We start from the raw sequence: 18,423 nt of genomic DNA, 5'->3' as shown, positions 1-18,423 counted from the left end.
CCTTAAGGGCTGAGACTTTAAATCACTGTAGTGTACACTGATGACACCATCCATATTTACTGGCCCATCTCATAATTTCTCCCCCTCCCCCCAACACACACACTTTTAACACTTCTAGTTCACACTGCCCAGGAGGTCTCTGTAGGCCTACCCTCTGTATTTGCATACAACCCCAAAAGGGGTGAGGGTAAAACCCTTATCATCCTGGGGAAAAGTTAATCGATCCTGACCTTCTTGTGGGGGAACATTTGGATATAACCTTCTGCTTTCTGAAGATAGCCCTTCTCCTTCCAGCTGTACCCCTAAAATACAGCTCCTGTGGCATCTCCCAGTGCTTTTACCCTGTCCAAAATGTCTGGCCAGAGGTGATTTCCCATTGGTTGTGGAAGAACTGGATCTCATATCCTGCCGTTCATCTAGGAACTCAGAGGAATTTTGTATCCTCACTGTTTTCCTGTATGTGATAATTCTGGAAGCTCCCTTTAGAACTTTCTCCTCATTAAAACACCATCCAGGGGTCATAGATACCATCAGGAATTTGTTTTAGGATAGAATTGGCGTATGTATTAAAAACTGCTGAGCTTGCATCCAAAATAAAGTATATGAAGTAAACTCAACAGAGTGAGACAAGAAGTCTTTTTAAACAGCAAGAGCAAGGTTTATTTGGTACAGAAGAACAACGGAGGTAATTATGAAATTTAACAACTGAGGCTTAGGGATTCAGGTTTATAAACTACATTCCAGAAATTTCTTTCCTGGCAGGTTGAACACAACTTTGTTTCACAGGCTGCATATTTTCAAAACCAGCCCAGCAAACCCTGCTATAATATACCAATCAGTTTACTACTTTTCACTGTTCCTGGCCAGTGTAGGGATTGTTAATGAAAAACCTTTACTCCCTACCCTGGGTTTGTTCCACTCCCTTGGGTCAAGCAGCACAGTACAATTTCTAGTGAGTTGGGGCTGAGGGCTTTTGACCCAATTCACTTGCCACACAGCAGCTGTAGGGAATTCCATTTAAAAATCCCTCAGGCTTGGTATTGTGGTATGAGGGAAGACATCAGTGACAGTAGCTGAGGTTAGTGTTGCTTTTTCTGTTTGTCTTCCACCATTAAAAAGAGGAAGTGGGCAAGCAATAGAAAAGAGGAGACTTCCCTCTATTTCCCAGGAGTTTCTTGTGGGTTCCCGGCTGTAGTTCCCCTTTATCCATCACACATTATCATAGTAAACCACTGTGTGTCACAATCCTGTTTCTTCATCGGTGGCATTCAAACAACAAGCTGCTGGATTGTAGAGGTCAGAGCACTGGACTTTGTGCTGAAGTTTGTATTACCACTTAGCCACAAACATTTTGGTGATCTTGGGCTAGTCAAGTAACCTAGCCAATCAGTCTAACCCAACTCACAGGGTTATTCTTACAATAAAGTTGTATGGAGAGAAGCTCTGTATGGCTTCCTGGTCACTTTGGAGAAGGGTGGGATAAAAATCAGAGACTCACAAATCCCCCACCCACATTCACTCCCATGTGAGTATTCTAAGGCATATCACAGAAGCATTGGGCACCATTAGGACCATATTCATGGAGTATTTCTCCCTTCTTCAATAATTTTTTTGTTTATCCTTCCTGTTTGTTAATTCAGAACACTCTATCATGCATTTGTATCACTTTTTTCCTTTATGCTTTCATTAATAGGAGGATGGAAATAAACTAATATGTAAGTACAGCTGCAAAATGAAATCACTGGATATTAAGAAAATAAAGCAATATTGGAATGTTCTTAGAATCTTAGCATATTCTCAGGCTGAAGTCCTTTTGCATTTCCTTTATTCGTAGTCTGCCACAAGGGTGCACACTGAGATCAGGGTTTTCTCTTGACAGGCTGTCCAAAGTATTGAGCTCAGTGCCTTAAAAGCCTGCCTGAATGCACTTTTTTAAATCCTAACCAGGTTTGCGAACTGGATATTATCTTCAATTTTGAAAAGGCGTACTTTATTCTTGATGAGTTTCTAATGGGAGGAGAAATTCAAGAAACTTCTAAAAAATCTGCTGTAAAAGCCATAGAGGATGCAGACATGTTACAAGAGGTAAGGAAAAAGATAATATAATGGATTAAAAAAATACTGGTATGCTGTTCTGTTCAAAATTTGCAGTTCTGATCAGGAAGGTATAAAAATCAGATAACAAGGAGGCGGAACTAAGAGACAACACAATGTTAATCAAACAAACATCAGTTTTTCATCTCCCACTATGAATATTCATGTTATGTCCTGATTTCTTGGCTGTTGATGCCAGTTCAATTACTTTTTTCTTAATAACATGCATGCTTGCAAAAAGAAAAAGAAAAACGCTTCCTCTTTCAGAGCAGAAAAGAAAGACTGATATTGTTGCTAACTTGCAGACTGGTCCAATGTATGTTTACACCAAAATTAAATGTGTGACAGATTGCAAGACTCTTAATGGTGGGCAAAAAGAAAACTCTGGCTGCATTTGGACATCTTAACAAACTCTAAATAAACTGATGTTTGTCAGCAGTGTGCACACCCACAGCTTGCTTGTTGTATTTGGGTGCTCCTCTGATCTTGTTCTTCCTCTTGCACAGACAGCTTAATTGAATCCTTCTAGTTTCTTCGAAATGCAATTTGCTTTTACATCTGAAGGCAGAGGCCTTGGCAAACATGCATTGTCTGGCTACTTTTTCCTGTGGCAAGATCATAAGCTGCCATTCTGACTTGGTCAGTATTGCTCCTCACCAGAAGGTTTTCCTGTAAAACTTACAGCCATTGCAATTCACCTTTCCAAACTGACAGCTTTATTTATTTATTTATTTATTTATTTATTAGATTTTTATACCGCCCTATCCCCGAGGGGCTCCGGGCGGTGTACAACAATAAACATAATAAAATGGCAAAATCTTTAAAAGCTGCGATAAAACAGTAAAAGCTAAGTCTTATAAATACAATACAATAAAATACAATAAAAATACAATAATAAATATAATACAATAAAAATACAATAATAAATATAAATGGCATCCAGCTGCTCTGTATTTGAAATCCTCTCCCCAAAAGGGAGGAATGGCAGGTCCCAGGTGTAGAGGGCCATGAGGCAGAGGGCCATGAAAGGGGGAGGCACCATCAGCGGCCGGTTCCTCCAAAGGCCCGGCGGAACAGCTCCGTCTTACAGGCCCTGCGGAACTCACCAAGGTCCCGCAGGGCCCGGACAGTTGGAGGAAGAGTGTTCCACCAGGCCGGGGCCAGAGCTGTAAAGGCTCTGGCCCGTGTGGAGGCCAGCCGCATCACCGAGGGGCCAGGGACCACAAGTAGGTTGGCCTCAACTGATCCCGAAGAGGCTGCATGCAGGGACATATGGGGTGATGCGGGTCTCGAAGATCTGATGGTCCCAGGCGGCGTAAAGGCCTTAAAGGTCAACACCAACACCTTGAAGATGATCCGGAACTCTACTGGGAGCCAATGCAGCTGGCGCAGCAAAGGCTGGACGTGTTCCCAGGTGGCGCTGCCTGTGAACAAACGCGCCCGCGTAACTGCACCAGTTTTAGTCTCCGGATCAAAGCGCCAAAGGAAGGACAGCGTAGAGCGAGTTACAATAGTCAAATCTGGAGCTGACCGTTGCATGGATCACTGTGGCTAGATCCGCAGGAGAGGAAGGGGCCAGCTGCTGCGGGCCTGGCGAAGATGGAAAAAGGCAACCCGGGTTATATGGGCCACCTGGGTCTCCATTGAGAGAGACGAATCCAGGTGGACCCCCAGGCTGCGCACGGAGGGGGTCGGCGCCAATATGGCCCCCTCCCACACCGGCGGCTGAAAAGTCCCACCTCCCCCTTCGCGGCCAAGCCAGAGGATCTCCGTCTTCGATGGATTCAGTTTTAACCTGCTCTGTTGCAACCAACCAGCAACCGCCTCCATACAATGCTGTAGAGCCGCAGGGGCGGCGGCTGCTCCCCCCTCCATCAACAGAATGAGCTGAGTGTCATCTGCATATTGATGACAGATCAGCCCAAAACTCCGTACCAGCTGAGCAAGGGGTCGCATGTAGATGTTAAATAACAGCGGGGATAATAATGCCCCCTGGGGTACACCGCACTGAAGCGGGCACTTCCGGGAGGCCTGATCCCCGCACCTCACTTGCTGATTCCGACCCCGGAGAAACGAGACAATCCACTGAAGGACAGTGCCCCGTACTCCGGAGGCGGCCAGGCGGTGGGTCAAAAGGTCATGGTCGACCACATCAAACGCTGCGGTAAGGTCTAGCAATACCAGCAGCGCCGATCCGCCTTGGTCAAGCTGAATACGGAGTGTGTCTGTGACGGCGACGAGAACAGTCTCCGTCCCATGCCCAGCACGGAAGCCGGACTGGAAGGGGTCGAAAGCCGATGCGTCATCCAGGAAACCTTGAAGCTGCTCCAACACCACTCTCTCAATTACCTTCCCCAGAAACGAAAGATTCGAAACGGGGTGGTAATTGGCCAGATCCCTTGGATCTAATGATCGTCTTTTTAAGAGTGGGTGGACCACTGCCTCCTTCAACCCATCCGGGAAGACTCCTTGCTCAAGGGAGCCATTGATTATACTCAACAGATGGGGTCGTAACTCCGCCCGGCAGGTTTTCACAAGCCAGGACGGGCACGGATCCAGAGGACAGGTAGTAGGTCTAACAGCAGCTAAGGTTCTGTCGACAGCGGCTTCAGAGAGCAGGGAAAACTGGGCCAAACAAGGGCCTGAAGACGGCAAGGGAGTCTCCAGTTCACTAATTGTAGCCAACGTGGGTGGAAGGTCATGGCGGAGCGACGCGACCTTGTCCGCAAAAAAGCTCATAAATGCCTCACAGCTAATACTCAATTGAGGATTTGAAGAACTCTCCGATAAGGAGGTCAATGACCGAATTATACGAAACAATTGTGCTGGGCGGGAGCTAGCGGATGCGAGAGAGGAGGAGAAGAAGGCCCTCTTGGCCTCCTTCGTCGCCATCTCATAGGCTTTCATAAACGTCCTATAAGATGTTCGCGCAGCCTCGTCATGAGATTTCCTCCACACTCGCTCTAGACGTCTAAGCCCCCATTTCATACGGCGCAGCTCCTCCGTATACCATGGAGAGCGTCGAGAACGGGGGCGTAGAGGACGCCGGGGAGCAACAACTTCGATGGCATCGGAGAGCCGGGAATTCCAGTCCTCCACCTGCTCATCGAGTGTGCCGGCAGGTTCAGGGTCCCGCAGAGCATTCAGGAAACCAAGTGGATCCATGAGTCTCCGCGGGCGGGCGTAAATCAGCCCGTCGCCTAGACGGGGGTGTTGTGGCAAGTCCATCCGGACCTTCAAGGCATAATGGTCGGACCATGGCACTCTATCAATAGAGGATACGACCAAGTTTATCCCCGACCCGAAGACCAAATCCAGCATGTGCCCGGCCTCGTGAGTGGGACCAGAATTTACTAAGGAGAGGCCTAGCGTCGCCATGGATGACACTAGGTCCGCGGCCGCCGTACATGAGGTGACATCGACGTGGACGTTGAAGTCGCCCAAGACAATAAGTCTGGGGAACCGCAACGCCCAATCCGACACCACCTCCAGCAGCCGTGGCAGGCCGTTTCCTGGTGCGCTAGGCGACCGGTATACCAGAAGAACGGCCAACCTCTCCAAGGCCAACCACTCCAGGCCGACACATTCCATGCCGGTGATCTCTGGGACGGGGACTGCCCTGAAGGGAATAGACTCGCGGATGAACAGAGCCACGCCACCCCCCCGGCCCTGAGTTCGTGATTGGTGGAGGCACGCGAAACCGGGTGGCGCGACTTCGCCCAAGGCGACGGTCTCACCTTCGCCCCCCACCCCCCCCCCCCCCCCCCCCCCCCCCCCCCCCCCCCCCCCCCCCCGTCCCCCCCTCCCCCCACACCCCCCCCCCCCCACCCTCACCCCCCCCCCCTCCCCCCCCCACCCACCCCCCCCCCCCCCCCTTCCCCACCCCCCACCACCCCCACCCCCCCCCTCCCCCCCTCCCCACCCCCCCCCCCCCACCCCCCCCCCCCCCCACCCACCCCCCCCCGCACCCCCCCCCCCCCCCACCCCCCCCCCCCCCCACCCCCCCCCCCCCCCACCCCCCCCCCCCCCCACCCCCCCCCCCCCCCACCCCCCCCCCCCCCCACCCCCCCCCCCCCCCACCCCCCCCCCCCCCCACCCCCCCCCCCCCCCACCCCCCCCCCCCCCCACCCCCCCCCCCCCCCACCCCCCCCCCCCCCCACCCCCCCCCCCCCCCACCCCCCCCCCCCCCCACCCCCCCCCCCCCCCACCCCCCCCCCCCCCCACCCCCCCCCCCCCCCACCCCCCCCCCCCCCCACCCCCCCCCCCCCCCACCCCCCCCCCCCCCCACCCCCCCCCCCCCCCACCCCCCCCCCCCCCCACCCCCCCCCCCCCCCACCCCCCCCCCCCCCCACCCCCCCCCCCCCCCACCCCCCCCCCCCCCCACCCCCCCCCCCCCCCACCCCCCCCCCCCCCCACCCCCCCCCCCCCCCACCCCCCCCCCCCCCCACCCCCCCCCCCCCCCACCCCCCCCCCCCCCCACCCCCCCCCCCCCCCACCCCCCCCCCCCCCCACCCCCCCCCCCCCCCACCCCCCCCCCCCCCCACCCCCCCCCCCCCCCACCCCCCCCCCCCCCCACCCCCCCCCCCCCCCACCCCCCCCCCCCCCCACCCCCCCCCCCCCCCACCCCCCCCCCCCCCCACCCCCCCCCCCCCCCACCCCCCCCCCCCCCCACCCCCCCCCCCCCCCACCCCCCCCCCCCCCCACCCCCCCCCCCCCCCACCCCCCCCCCCCCCCACCCCCCCCCCCCCCCACCCCCCCCCCCCCCCACCCCCCCCCCCCCCCACCCCCCCCCCCCCCCACCCCCCCCCCCCCCCACCCCCCCCCCCCCCCACCCCCCCCCCCCCCCACCCCCCCCCCCCCCCACCCCCCCCCCCCCCCACCCCCCCCCCCCCCCACCCCCCCCCCCCCCCACCCCCCCCCCCCCCCACCCCCCCCCCCCCCCACCCCCCCCCCCCCCCACCCCCCCCCCCCCCCACCCCCCCCCCCCCCCACCCCCCCCCCCCCCCACCCCCCCCCCCCCCCACCCCCCCCCCCCCCCACCCCCCCCCCCCCCCACCCCCCCCCCCCCCCACCCCCCCCCCCCCCCACCCCCCCCCCCCCCCACCCCCCCCCCCCCCCACCCCCCCCCCCCCCCACCCCCCCCCCCCCCCACCCCCCCCCCCCCCCACCCCCCCCCCCCCCCACCCCCCCCCCCCCCCACCCCCCCCCCCCCCCACCCCCCCCCCCCCCCACCCCCCCCCCCCCCCACCCCCCCCCCCCCCCACCCCCCCCCCCCCCCACCCCCCCCCCCCCCCACCCCCCCCCCCCCCCACCCCCCCCCCCCCCCACCCCCCCCCCCCCCCACCCCCCCCCCCCCCCACCCCCCCCCCCCCCCACCCCCCCCCCCCCCCACCCCCCCCCCCCCCCACCCCCCCCCCCCCCCACCCCCCCCCCCCCCCACCCCCCCCCCCCCCCACCCCCCCCCCCCCCCACCCCCCCCCCCCCCCACCCCCCCCCCCCCCCACCCCCCCCCCCCCCCACCCCCCCCCCCCCCCACCCCCCCCCCCCCCCACCCCCCCCCCCCCCCACCCCCCCCCCCCCCCACCCCCCCCCCCCCCCACCCCCCCCCCCCCCCACCCCCCCCCCCCCCCACCCCCCCCCCCCCCCACCCCCCCCCCCCCCCACCCCCCCCCCCCCCCACCCCCCCCCCCCCCCACCCCCCCCCCCCCCCACCCCCCCCCCCCCCCACCCCCCCCCCCCCCCACCCCCCCCCCCCCCCACCCCCCCCCCCCCCCACCCCCCCCCCCCCCCACCCCCCCCCCCCCCCACCCCCCCCCCCCCCCACCCCCCCCCCCCCCCACCCCCCCCCCCCCCCACCCCCCCCCCCCCCCACCCCCCCCCCCCCCCACCCCCCCCCCCCCCCACCCCCCCCCCCCCCCACCCCCCCCCCCCCCCACCCCCCCCCCCCCCCACCCCCCCCCCCCCCCACCCCCCCCCCCCCCCACCCCCCCCCCCCCCCACCCCCCCCCCCCCCCACCCCCCCCCCCCCCCACCCCCCCCCCCCCCCACCCCCCCCCCCCCCCACCCCCCCCCCCCCCCACCCCCCCCCCCCCCCACCCCCCCCCCCCCCCACCCCCCCCCCCCCCCACCCCCCCCCCCCCCCACCCCCCCCCCCCCCCACCCCCCCCCCCCCCCACCCCCCCCCCCCCCCACCCCCCCCCCCCCCCACCCCCCCCCCCCCCCACCCCCCCCCCCCCCCACCCCCCCCCCCCCCCACCCCCCCCCCCCCCCACCCCCCCCCCCCCCCACCCCCCCCCCCCCCCACCCCCCCCCCCCCCCACCCCCCCCCCCCCCCACCCCCCCCCCCCCCCACCCCCCCCCCCCCCCACCCCCCCCCCCCCCCACCCCCCCCCCCCCCCACCCCCCCCCCCCCCCACCCCCCCCCCCCCCCACCCCCCCCCCCCCCCACCCCCCCCCCCCCCCACCCCCCCCCCCCCCCACCCCCCCCCCCCCCCACCCCCCCCCCCCCCCACCCCCCCCCCCCCCCACCCCCCCCCCCCCCCACCCCCCCCCCCCCCCACCCCCCCCCCCCCCCACCCCCCCCCCCCCCCACCCCCCCCCCCCCCCACCCCCCCCCCCCCCCACCCCCCCCCCCCCCCACCCCCCCCCCCCCCCACCCCCCCCCCCCCCCACCCCCCCCCCCCCCCACCCCCCCCCCCCCCCACCCCCCCCCCCCCCCACCCCCCCCCCCCCCCACCCCCCCCCCCCCCCACCCCCCCCCCCCCCCACCCCCCCCCCCCCCCACCCCCCCCCCCCCCCACCCCCCCCCCCCCCCACCCCCCCCCCCCCCCACCCCCCCCCCCCCCCACCCCCCCCCCCCCCCACCCCCCCCCCCCCCCACCCCCCCCCCCCCCCACCCCCCCCCCCCCCCACCCCCCCCCCCCCCCACCCCCCCCCCCCCCCACCCCCCCCCCCCCCCACCCCCCCCCCCCCCCACCCCCCCCCCCCCCCACCCCCCCCCCCCCCCACCCCCCCCCCCCCCCACCCCCCCCCCCCCCCACCCCCCCCCCCCCCCACCCCCCCCCCCCCCCACCCCCCCCCCCCCCCACCCCCCCCCCCCCCCACCCCCCCCCCCCCCCACCCCCCCCCCCCCCCACCCCCCCCCCCCCCCACCCCCCCCCCCCCCCACCCCCCCCCCCCCCCACCCCCCCCCCCCCCCACCCCCCCCCCCCCCCACCCCCCCCCCCCCCCACCCCCCCCCCCCCCCACCCCCCCCCCCCCCCACCCCCCCCCCCCCCCACCCCCCCCCCCCCCCACCCCCCCCCCCCCCCACCCCCCCCCCCCCCCACCCCCCCCCCCCCCCACCCCCCCCCCCCCCCACCCCCCCCCCCCCCCACCCCCCCCCCCCCCCACCCCCCCCCCCCCCCACCCCCCCCCCCCCCCACCCCCCCCCCCCCCCACCCCCCCCCCCCCCCACCCCCCCCCCCCCCCACCCCCCCCCCCCCCCACCCCCCCCCCCCCCCACCCCCCCCCCCCCCCACCCCCCCCCCCCCCCACCCCCCCCCCCCCCCACCCCCCCCCCCCCCCACCCCCCCCCCCCCCCACCCCCCCCCCCCCCCACCCCCCCCCCCCCCCACCCCCCCCCCCCCCCACCCCCCCCCCCCCCCACCCCCCCCCCCCCCCACCCCCCCCCCCCCCCACCCCCCCCCCCCCCCACCCCCCCCCCCCCCCACCCCCCCCCCCCCCCACCCCCCCCCCCCCCCACCCCCCCCCCCCCCCACCCCCCCCCCCCCCCACCCCCCCCCCCCCCCACCCCCCCCCCCCCCCACCCCCCCCCCCCCCCACCCCCCCCCCCCCCCACCCCCCCCCCCCCCCACCCCCCCCCCCCCCCACCCCCCCCCCCCCCCACCCCCCCCCCCCCCCACCCCCCCCCCCCCCCACCCCCCCCCCCCCCCACCCCCCCCCCCCCCCACCCCCCCCCCCCCCCACCCCCCCCCCCCCCCACCCCCCCCCCCCCCCACCCCCCCCCCCCCCCACCCCCCCCCCCCCCCACCCCCCCCCCCCCCCACCCCCCCCCCCCCCCACCCCCCCCCCCCCCCACCCCCCCCCCCCCCCACCCCCCCCCCCCCCCACCCCCCCCCCCCCCCACCCCCCCCCCCCCCCACCCCCCCCCCCCCCCACCCCCCCCCCCCCCCACCCCCCCCCCCCCCCACCCCCCCCCCCCCCCACCCCCCCCCCCCCCCACCCCCCCCCCCCCCCACCCCCCCCCCCCCCCACCCCCCCCCCCCCCCACCCCCCCCCCCCCCCACCCCCCCCCCCCCCCACCCCCCCCCCCCCCCACCCCCCCCCCCCCCCACCCCCCCCCCCCCCCACCCCCCCCCCCCCCCACCCCCCCCCCCCCCCACCCCCCCCCCCCCCCACCCCCCCCCCCCCCCACCCCCCCCCCCCCCCACCCCCCCCCCCCCCCACCCCCCCCCCCCCCCACCCCCCCCCCCCCCCACCCCCCCCCCCCCCCACCCCCCCCCCCCCCCACCCCCCCCCCCCCCCACCCCCCCCCCCCCCCACCCCCCCCCCCCCCCACCCCCCCCCCCCCCCACCCCCCCCCCCCCCCACCCCCCCCCCCCCCCACCCCCCCCCCCCCCCACCCCCCCCCCCCCCCACCCCCCCCCCCCCCCACCCCCCCCCCCCCCCACCCCCCCCCCCCCCCACCCCCCCCCCCCCCCACCCCCCCCCCCCCCCACCCCCCCCCCCCCCCACCCCCCCCCCCCCCCACCCCCCCCCCCCCCCACCCCCCCCCCCCCCCACCCCCCCCCCCCCCCACCCCCCCCCCCCCCCACCCCCCCCCCCCCCCACCCCCCCCCCCCCCCACCCCCCCCCCCCCCCACCCCCCCCCCCCCCCACCCCCCCCCCCCCCCACCCCCCCCCCCCCCCACCCCCCCCCCCCCCCACCCCCCCCCCCCCCCACCCCCCCCCCCCCCCACCCCCCCCCCCCCCCACCCCCCCCCCCCCCCACCCCCCCCCCCCCCCACCCCCCCCCCCCCCCACCCCCCCCCCCCCCCACCCCCCCCCCCCCCCACCCCCCCCCCCCCCCACCCCCCCCCCCCCCCACCCCCCCCCCCCCCCACCCCCCCCCCCCCCCACCCCCCCCCCCCCCCACCCCCCCCCCCCCCCACCCCCCCCCCCCCCCACCCCCCCCCCCCCCCACCCCCCCCCCCCCCCACCCCCCCCCCCCCCCACCCCCCCCCCCCCCCACCCCCCCCCCCCCCCACCCCCCCCCCCCCCCACCCCCCCCCCCCCCCACCCCCCCCCCCCCCCACCCCCCCCCCCCCCCACCCCCCCCCCCCCCCACCCCCCCCCCCCCCCACCCCCCCCCCCCCCCACCCCCCCCCCCCCCCACCCCCCCCCCCCCCCACCCCCCCCCCCCCCCACCCCCCCCCCCCCCCACCCCCCCCCCCCCCCACCCCCCCCCCCCCCCACCCCCCCCCCCCCCCACCCCCCCCCCCCCCCACCCCCCCCCCCCCCCACCCCCCCCCCCCCCCACCCCCCCCCCCCCCCACCCCCCCCCCCCCCCACCCCCCCCCCCCCCCACCCCCCCCCCCCCCCACCCCCCCCCCCCCCCACCCCCCCCCCCCCCCACCCCCCCCCCCCCCCACCCCCCCCCCCCCCCACCCCCCCCCCCCCCCACCCCCCCCCCCCCCCACCCCCCCCCCCCCCCACCCCCCCCCCCCCCCACCCCCCCCCCCCCCCACCCCCCCCCCCCCCCACCCCCCCCCCCCCCCACCCCCCCCCCCCCCCACCCCCCCCCCCCCCCACCCCCCCCCCCCCCCACCCCCCCCCCCCCCCACCCCCCCCCCCCCCCACCCCCCCCCCCCCCCACCCCCCCCCCCCCCCACCCCCCCCCCCCCCCACCCCCCCCCCCCCCCACCCCCCCCCCCCCCCACCCCCCCCCCCCCCCACCCCCCCCCCCCCCCACCCCCCCCCCCCCCCACCCCCCCCCCCCCCCACCCCCCCCCCCCCCCACCCCCCCCCCCCCCCACCCCCCCCCCCCCCCACCCCCCCCCCCCCCCACCCCCCCCCCCCCCCACCCCCCCCCCCCCCCACCCCCCCCCCCCCCCACCCCCCCCCCCCCCCACCCCCCCCCCCCCCCACCCCCCCCCCCCCCCACCCCCCCCCCCCCCCACCCCCCCCCCCCCCCACCCCCCCCCCCCCCCACCCCCCCCCCCCCCCACCCCCCCCCCCCCCCACCCCCCCCCCCCCCCACCCCCCCCCCCCCCCACCCCCCCCCCCCCCCACCCCCCCCCCCCCCCACCCCCCCCCCCCCCCACCCCCCCCCCCCCCCACCCCCCCCCCCCCCCACCCCCCCCCCCCCCCACCCCCCCCCCCCCCCACCCCCCCCCCCCCCCACCCCCCCCCCCCCCCACCCCCCCCCCCCCCCACCCCCCCCCCCCCCCACCCCCCCCCCCCCCCACCCCCCCCCCCCCCCACCCCCCCCCCCCCCCACCCCCCCCCCCCCCCACCCCCCCCCCCCCCCACCCCCCCCCCCCCCCACCCCCCCCCCCCCCCACCCCCCCCCCCCCCCACCCCCCCCCCCCCCCACCCCCCCCCCCCCCCACCCCCCCCCCCCCCCACCCCCCCCCCCCCCCACCCCCCCCCCCCCCCACCCCCCCCCCCCCCCACCCCCCCCCCCCCCCACCCCCCCCCCCCCCCACCCCCCCCCCCCCCCACCCCCCCCCCCCCCCACCCCCCCCCCCCCCCACCCCCCCCCCCCCCCACCCCCCCCCCCCCCCACCCCCCCCCCCCCCCACCCCCCCCCCCCCCCACCCCCCCCCCCCCCCACCCCCCCCCCCCCCCACCCCCCCCCCCCCCCACCCCCCCCCCCCCCCACCCCCCCCCCCCCCCACCCCCCCCCCCCCCCACCCCCCCCCCCCCCCACCCCCCCCCCCCCCCACCCCCCCCCCCCCCCACCCCCCCCCCCCCCCACCCCCCCCCCCCCCCACCCCCCCCCCCCCCCACCCCCCCCCCCCCCCACCCCCCCCCCCCCCCACCCCCCCCCCCCCCCACCCCCCCCCCCCCCCACCCCCCCCCCCCCCCACCCCCCCCCCCCCCCACCCCCCCCCCCCCCCACCCCCCCCCCCCCCCACCCCCCCCCCCCCCCACCCCCCCCCCCCCCCACCCCCCCCCCCCCCCACCCCCCCCCCCCCCCACCCCCCCCCCCCCCCACCCCCCCCCCCCCCCACCCCCCCCCCCCCCCACCCCCCCCCCCCCCCACCCCCCCCCCCCCCCACCCCCCCCCCCCCCCACCCCCCCCCCCCCCCACCCCCCCCCCCCCCCACCCCCCCCCCCCCCCACCCCCCCCCCCCCCCACCCCCCCCCCCCCCCACCCCCCCCCCCCCCCACCCCCCCCCCCCCCCACCCCCCCCCCCCCCCACCCCCCCCCCCCCCCACCCCCCCCCCCCCCCACCCCCCCCCCCCCCCACCCCCCCCCCCCCCCACCCCCCCCCCCCCCCACCCCCCCCCCCCCCCACCCCCCCCCCCCCCCACCCCCCCCCCCCCCCACCCCCCCCCCCCCCCACCCCCCCCCCCCCCCACCCCCCCCCCCCCCCACCCCCCCCCCCCCCCACCCCCCCCCCCCCCCACCCCCCCCCCCCCCCACCCCCCCCCCCCCCCACCCCCCCCCCCCCCCACCCCCCCCCCCCCCCACCCCCCCCCCCCCCCACCCCCCCCCCCCCCCACCCCCCCCCCCCCCCACCCCCCCCCCCCCCCACCCCCCCCCCCCCCCACCCCCCCCCCCCCCCACCCCCCCCCCCCCCCACCCCCCCCCCCCCCCACCCCCCCCCCCCCCCACCCCCCCCCCCCCCCACCCCCCCCCCCCCCCACCCCCCCCCCCCCCCACCCCCCCCCCCCCCCACCCCCCCCCCCCCCCACCCCCCCCCCCCCCCACCCCCCCCCCCCCCCACCCCCCCCCCCCCCCACCCCCCCCCCCCCCCACCCCCCCCCCCCCCCACCCCCCCCCCCCCCCACCCCCCCCCCCCCCCACCCCCCCCCCCCCCCACCCCCCCCCCCCCCCACCCCCCCCCCCCCCCACCCCCCCCCCCCCCCACCCCCCCCCCCCCCCACCCCCCCCCCCCCCCACCCCCCCCCCCCCCCACCCCCCCCCCCCCCCACCCCCCCCCCCCCCCACCCCCCCCCCCCCCCACCCCCCCCCCCCCCCACCCCCCCCCCCCCCCACCCCCCCCCCCCCCCACCCCCCCCCCCCCCCACCCCCCCCCCCCCCCACCCCCCCCCCCCCCCACCCCCCCCCCCCCCCACCCCCCCCCCCCCCCACCCCCCCCCCCCCCCACCCCCCCCCCCCCCCACCCCCCCCCCCCCCCACCCCCCCCCCCCCCCACCCCCCCCCCCCCCCACCCCCCCCCCCCCCCACCCCCCCCCCCCCCCACCCCCCCCCCCCCCCACCCCCCCCCCCCCCCACCCCCCCCCCCCCCCACCCCCCCCCCCCCCCACCCCCCCCCCCCCCCACCCCCCCCCCCCCCCACCCCCCCCCCCCCCCACCCCCCCCCCCCCCCACCCCCCCCCCCCCCCACCCCCCCCCCCCCCCACCCCCCCCCCCCCCCACCCCCCCCCCCCCCCACCCCCCCCCCCCCCCACCCCCCCCCCCCCCCACCCCCCCCCCCCCCCACCCCCCCCCCCCCCCACCCCCCCCCCCCCCCACCCCCCCCCCCCCCCACCCCCCCCCCCCCCCACCCCCCCCCCCCCCCACCCCCCCCCCCCCCCACCCCCCCCCCCCCCCACCCCCCCCCCCCCCCACCCCCCCCCCCCCCCACCCCCCCCCCCCCCCACCCCCCCCCCCCCCCACCCCCCCCCCCCCCCACCCCCCCCCCCCCCCACCCCCCCCCCCCCCCACCCCCCCCCCCCCCCACCCCCCCCCCCCCCCACCCCCCCCCCCCCCCACCCCCCCCCCCCCCCACCCCCCCCCCCCCCCACCCCCCCCCCCCCCCACCCCCCCCCCCCCCCACCCCCCCCCCCCCCCACCCCCCCCCCCCCCCACCCCCCCCCCCCCCCACCCCCCCCCCCCCCCACCCCCCCCCCCCCCCACCCCCCCCCCCCCCCACCCCCCCCCCCCCCCACCCCCCCCCCCCCCCACCCCCCCCCCCCCCCACCCCCCCCCCCCCCCACCCCCCCCCCCCCCCACCCCCCCCCCCCCCCACCCCCCCCCCCCCCCACCCCCCCCCCCCCCCACCCCCCCCCCCCCCCACCCCCCCCCCCCCCCACCCCCCCCCCCCCCCACCCCCCCCCCCCCCCACCCCCCCCCCCCCCCACCCCCCCCCCCCCCCACCCCCCCCCCCCCCCACCCCCCCCCCCCCCCACCCCCCCCCCCCCCCACCCCCCCCCCCCCCCACCCCCCCCCCCCCCCACCCCCCCCCCCCCCCACCCCCCCCCCCCCCCACCCCCCCCCCCCCCCACCCCCCCCCCCCCCCACCCCCCCCCCCCCCCACCCCCCCCCCCCCCCACCCCCCCCCCCCCCCACCCCCCCCCCCCCCCACCCCCCCCCCCCCCCACCCCCCCCCCCCCCCACCCCCCCCCCCCCCCACCCCCCCCCCCCCCCACCCCCCCCCCCCCCCACCCCCCCCCCCCCCCACCCCCCCCCCCCCCCACCCCCCCCCCCCCCCACCCCCCCCCCCCCCCACCCCCCCCCCCCCCCACCCCCCCCCCCCCCCACCCCCCCCCCCCCCCACCCCCCCCCCCCCCCACCCCCCCCCCCCCCCACCCCCCCAGGCTGATGGGAATTGTAGTTCCTGAACATCTGGAGAGCCGCAGGTTCCCTACCCCTGGTCTAAGTCATAACCCTTTGGTAGGGTTTCCAGACCCAGTTTGGCAACTAGTAGGCAAAGGGAGCAGCCATCAGCAATTACATGACATCACCAGGAAAACTCCAGAAGTGACCAGAGGCATAGCTCCAAGGGGGCCAGGGGGTGCATGACGCACCAGGCACGCCCCCTGTGGCGGGGGCATTCCAAGGTGGGGGCAGAGGACACACCAGTGCACCAGGCGCTTTCCCCCCTTGCCACGCCTCTGGAAGTGACATCATGCCTCCCTAAGAATGGCTGGAATCTTTATGGTTTCTCCCTCCAGCCACCTGAGTGCCAGTTGGCAAGGCTCATCCGGAGCAAAAGATCACCCACCTCAGTAGGCACATGGCAGCCATACACTGCGGCAATTAATTGGGCATCTGATGACCAGTTATTATTTTCTGAATCTGAACCCTTTTGTGTGTGTGGCCTTTCTTATAGCAAATACAAATGTGTTGGAAAGGCTCTGAATTCAAAAGACAAAAAAGAATCCTGTATTCATAATCCTTCCACCTTGATTTTCAAAACTATTTAACTTTAAATTCTTTATCTTTTTAATGGAAGTACGAAATGTGTTTTAACATTTGGGAACAGTGTTGTTGGGCATCTTGGACACTCTAACCATATTAGAATACTGATGAGTCTGGTCTACTCCATGCTGCCTTAATGATCTTCAGTTAAGTGTGCCAATTATCTTCAACCCTCTGGGGTTTATGGTATTTCCAAAGTACCGGTACTTCTTGGTATTGAACCAGTTACCAGCTCTGACATTACCAGTGTGGTACAGTGGGAAAACTGGCATGGTATACTAGTTAGACTTTTGGCATCTAGGAAATAAAAGTTTGAATCCCTGCTCTGCCATGAAAGCTTTTGGGGCAACCTTTGGCCAGGAACACACTTGGGCCTAACCTAATTCACAAGACATGTTAATGAGGGTAAAATAAAAGAGGAGAAAGATGTTGTAAGCCACTTGGAGTTTATATTGTAAAGAAAAAAACATGGTATAAGTATCTAAATAAATTATGAAGTCACTAAACTAAACTAATAGCATGATTTGTTCTTTATTGCAGACAATGGAAGAATATATGAGCAAGCCTGCCTTTTAACTAGAACCCCCATAGACAGAAAAAGATGCTGCATACAATGTACATATAGAGGTTGCTGTTTCTAGGTGCCAGATTACTTGAGCAATGCAAAAACCTCATACCCTTGCAAGAGAAGACGAAGGTCAGCTGCAGTAGCACATCTAACAGTGTGCATGTGTTACACTTCTAGAGGTTTCTTATAATCTAATCTTTCTGGCTGTCTAGACTGAATGTTTGTCATTATGACATTTCTTAGCTACCTGCTTTTTCATTCTAAGAAATTGAAGGATATATTTATATGAGGTTTGGGTCAATTTCTGACAAATTCAGTATAATTTTGTAAAAAAAAGCCATTTATTTTCACTGTGATCATTTTTCTGAACTAATAATAATGATTTTGCAAAAAAAAAATTGAGTTGTTGATGATTTTTGATTTTAAGCTTGCTTTGAGTGTGGTTTAGTATTCCATGCACTTAACCTATGTTTACCTGTTATATCAAGGGCAGTAAAGTACTATAGTTCTAAAACACACATGTAGACTCAAACACATACACATATTGAGTAAATTTGGACTGAGTTTTTCACTATGTACTTTGCTAAATCATCTAACCGAGTATTTTAACACATACAGTGGGGGAAATCGAGTTCTGTTCCAAAAAAATCTGCCTTTGATTTTCTACAGAGATGGGAGAAGTTACCCCTACTGAATATCTCTGTATCACTTTTTTGTTTTGCCCTCGGGGATGGGGCGGTCTAGAAGCCCAAAGTATAAATAAATAAAATAAAACCATATGATGACTATTTTTAATGTGGCTACCTGGACAATTTCTTGTGTCCTTTATCTAGTCCATCCAAACATTTATATTCCTTCCTTAAACTGTTTTTTATTGTGCTGGGCACAAGCACAGTACAATATACGAGTAGAACAGGTAAGCTCCAAGTCAATGAAAACTTTTGGTAGTTTTGTTCTAGAGAGGTCTTTTTACACATTGTAATATCTTAAAGAATTTCTCTTTGTCTTTTAGCATACTTTGGTACACTGAAGTACATTTTGGTTTAGAGGTTCTCTCCCTAAACCATTCTCTACACAACATTCCATCCTATCATTATCTAATACTGATAATGAGATAAGGGAATGGCAATTCCAGTAGCACCAAGGGACATACTATCTTTTGGGATCAAAACAGCTGCTACTCTTTAAAATGTGTTGGGTGAAATCTGTTTTGGATTTTTTGTACACTTGCAAATTTGAGTATATCCAGCAAATGTGGTATCAAAATATAGGGTTTCCCCCCCTCCAGTTGATGGTTAATCAACGGACTCCTAGTTGGATTCTTGGGCTAACCCAAACATGTAGGTTCACTTGCTGACTGTAGCATCAAGATGAATGTTATGTTCAACATTTTTTATTCCTGTCA

The 18,423-nt window shown here is 71.6% G+C and overlaps 1 protein-coding gene across 1 annotated transcript in view; it reads left to right on the top strand.

Moving 5' to 3' along the window:
- The window catches only part of AP1S3 (adaptor related protein complex 1 subunit sigma 3), a 36,558-nt gene extending 18,807 nt beyond the window's left edge, over nucleotides 1-17,751 (top strand). Inside the window, exons 4-5 of the mRNA XM_048504833.1 lie at nucleotides 1,948-2,085; nucleotides 16,991-17,751. Coding sequence (XP_048360790.1) covers nucleotides 1,948-2,085; nucleotides 16,991-17,026 — 174 coding nt within the window. The 3' untranslated portion in view covers nucleotides 17,027-17,751. The remainder of the gene's footprint in view (nucleotides 1-1,947; nucleotides 2,086-16,990) is intronic.
- Nucleotides 17,752-18,423: the final 672 nt, after the last annotated feature.

This window comes from Sphaerodactylus townsendi, linkage group LG08, assembly GCF_021028975.2.
Source record: "Sphaerodactylus townsendi isolate TG3544 linkage group LG08, MPM_Stown_v2.3, whole genome shotgun sequence".
Lineage (NCBI taxonomy): Eukaryota > Metazoa > Chordata > Lepidosauria > Squamata > Sphaerodactylidae > Sphaerodactylus > Sphaerodactylus townsendi.
The sequence above is the reverse complement of the archived record's forward strand: the minus strand, read 5'-3'. Positions and strand labels throughout refer to the sequence as shown.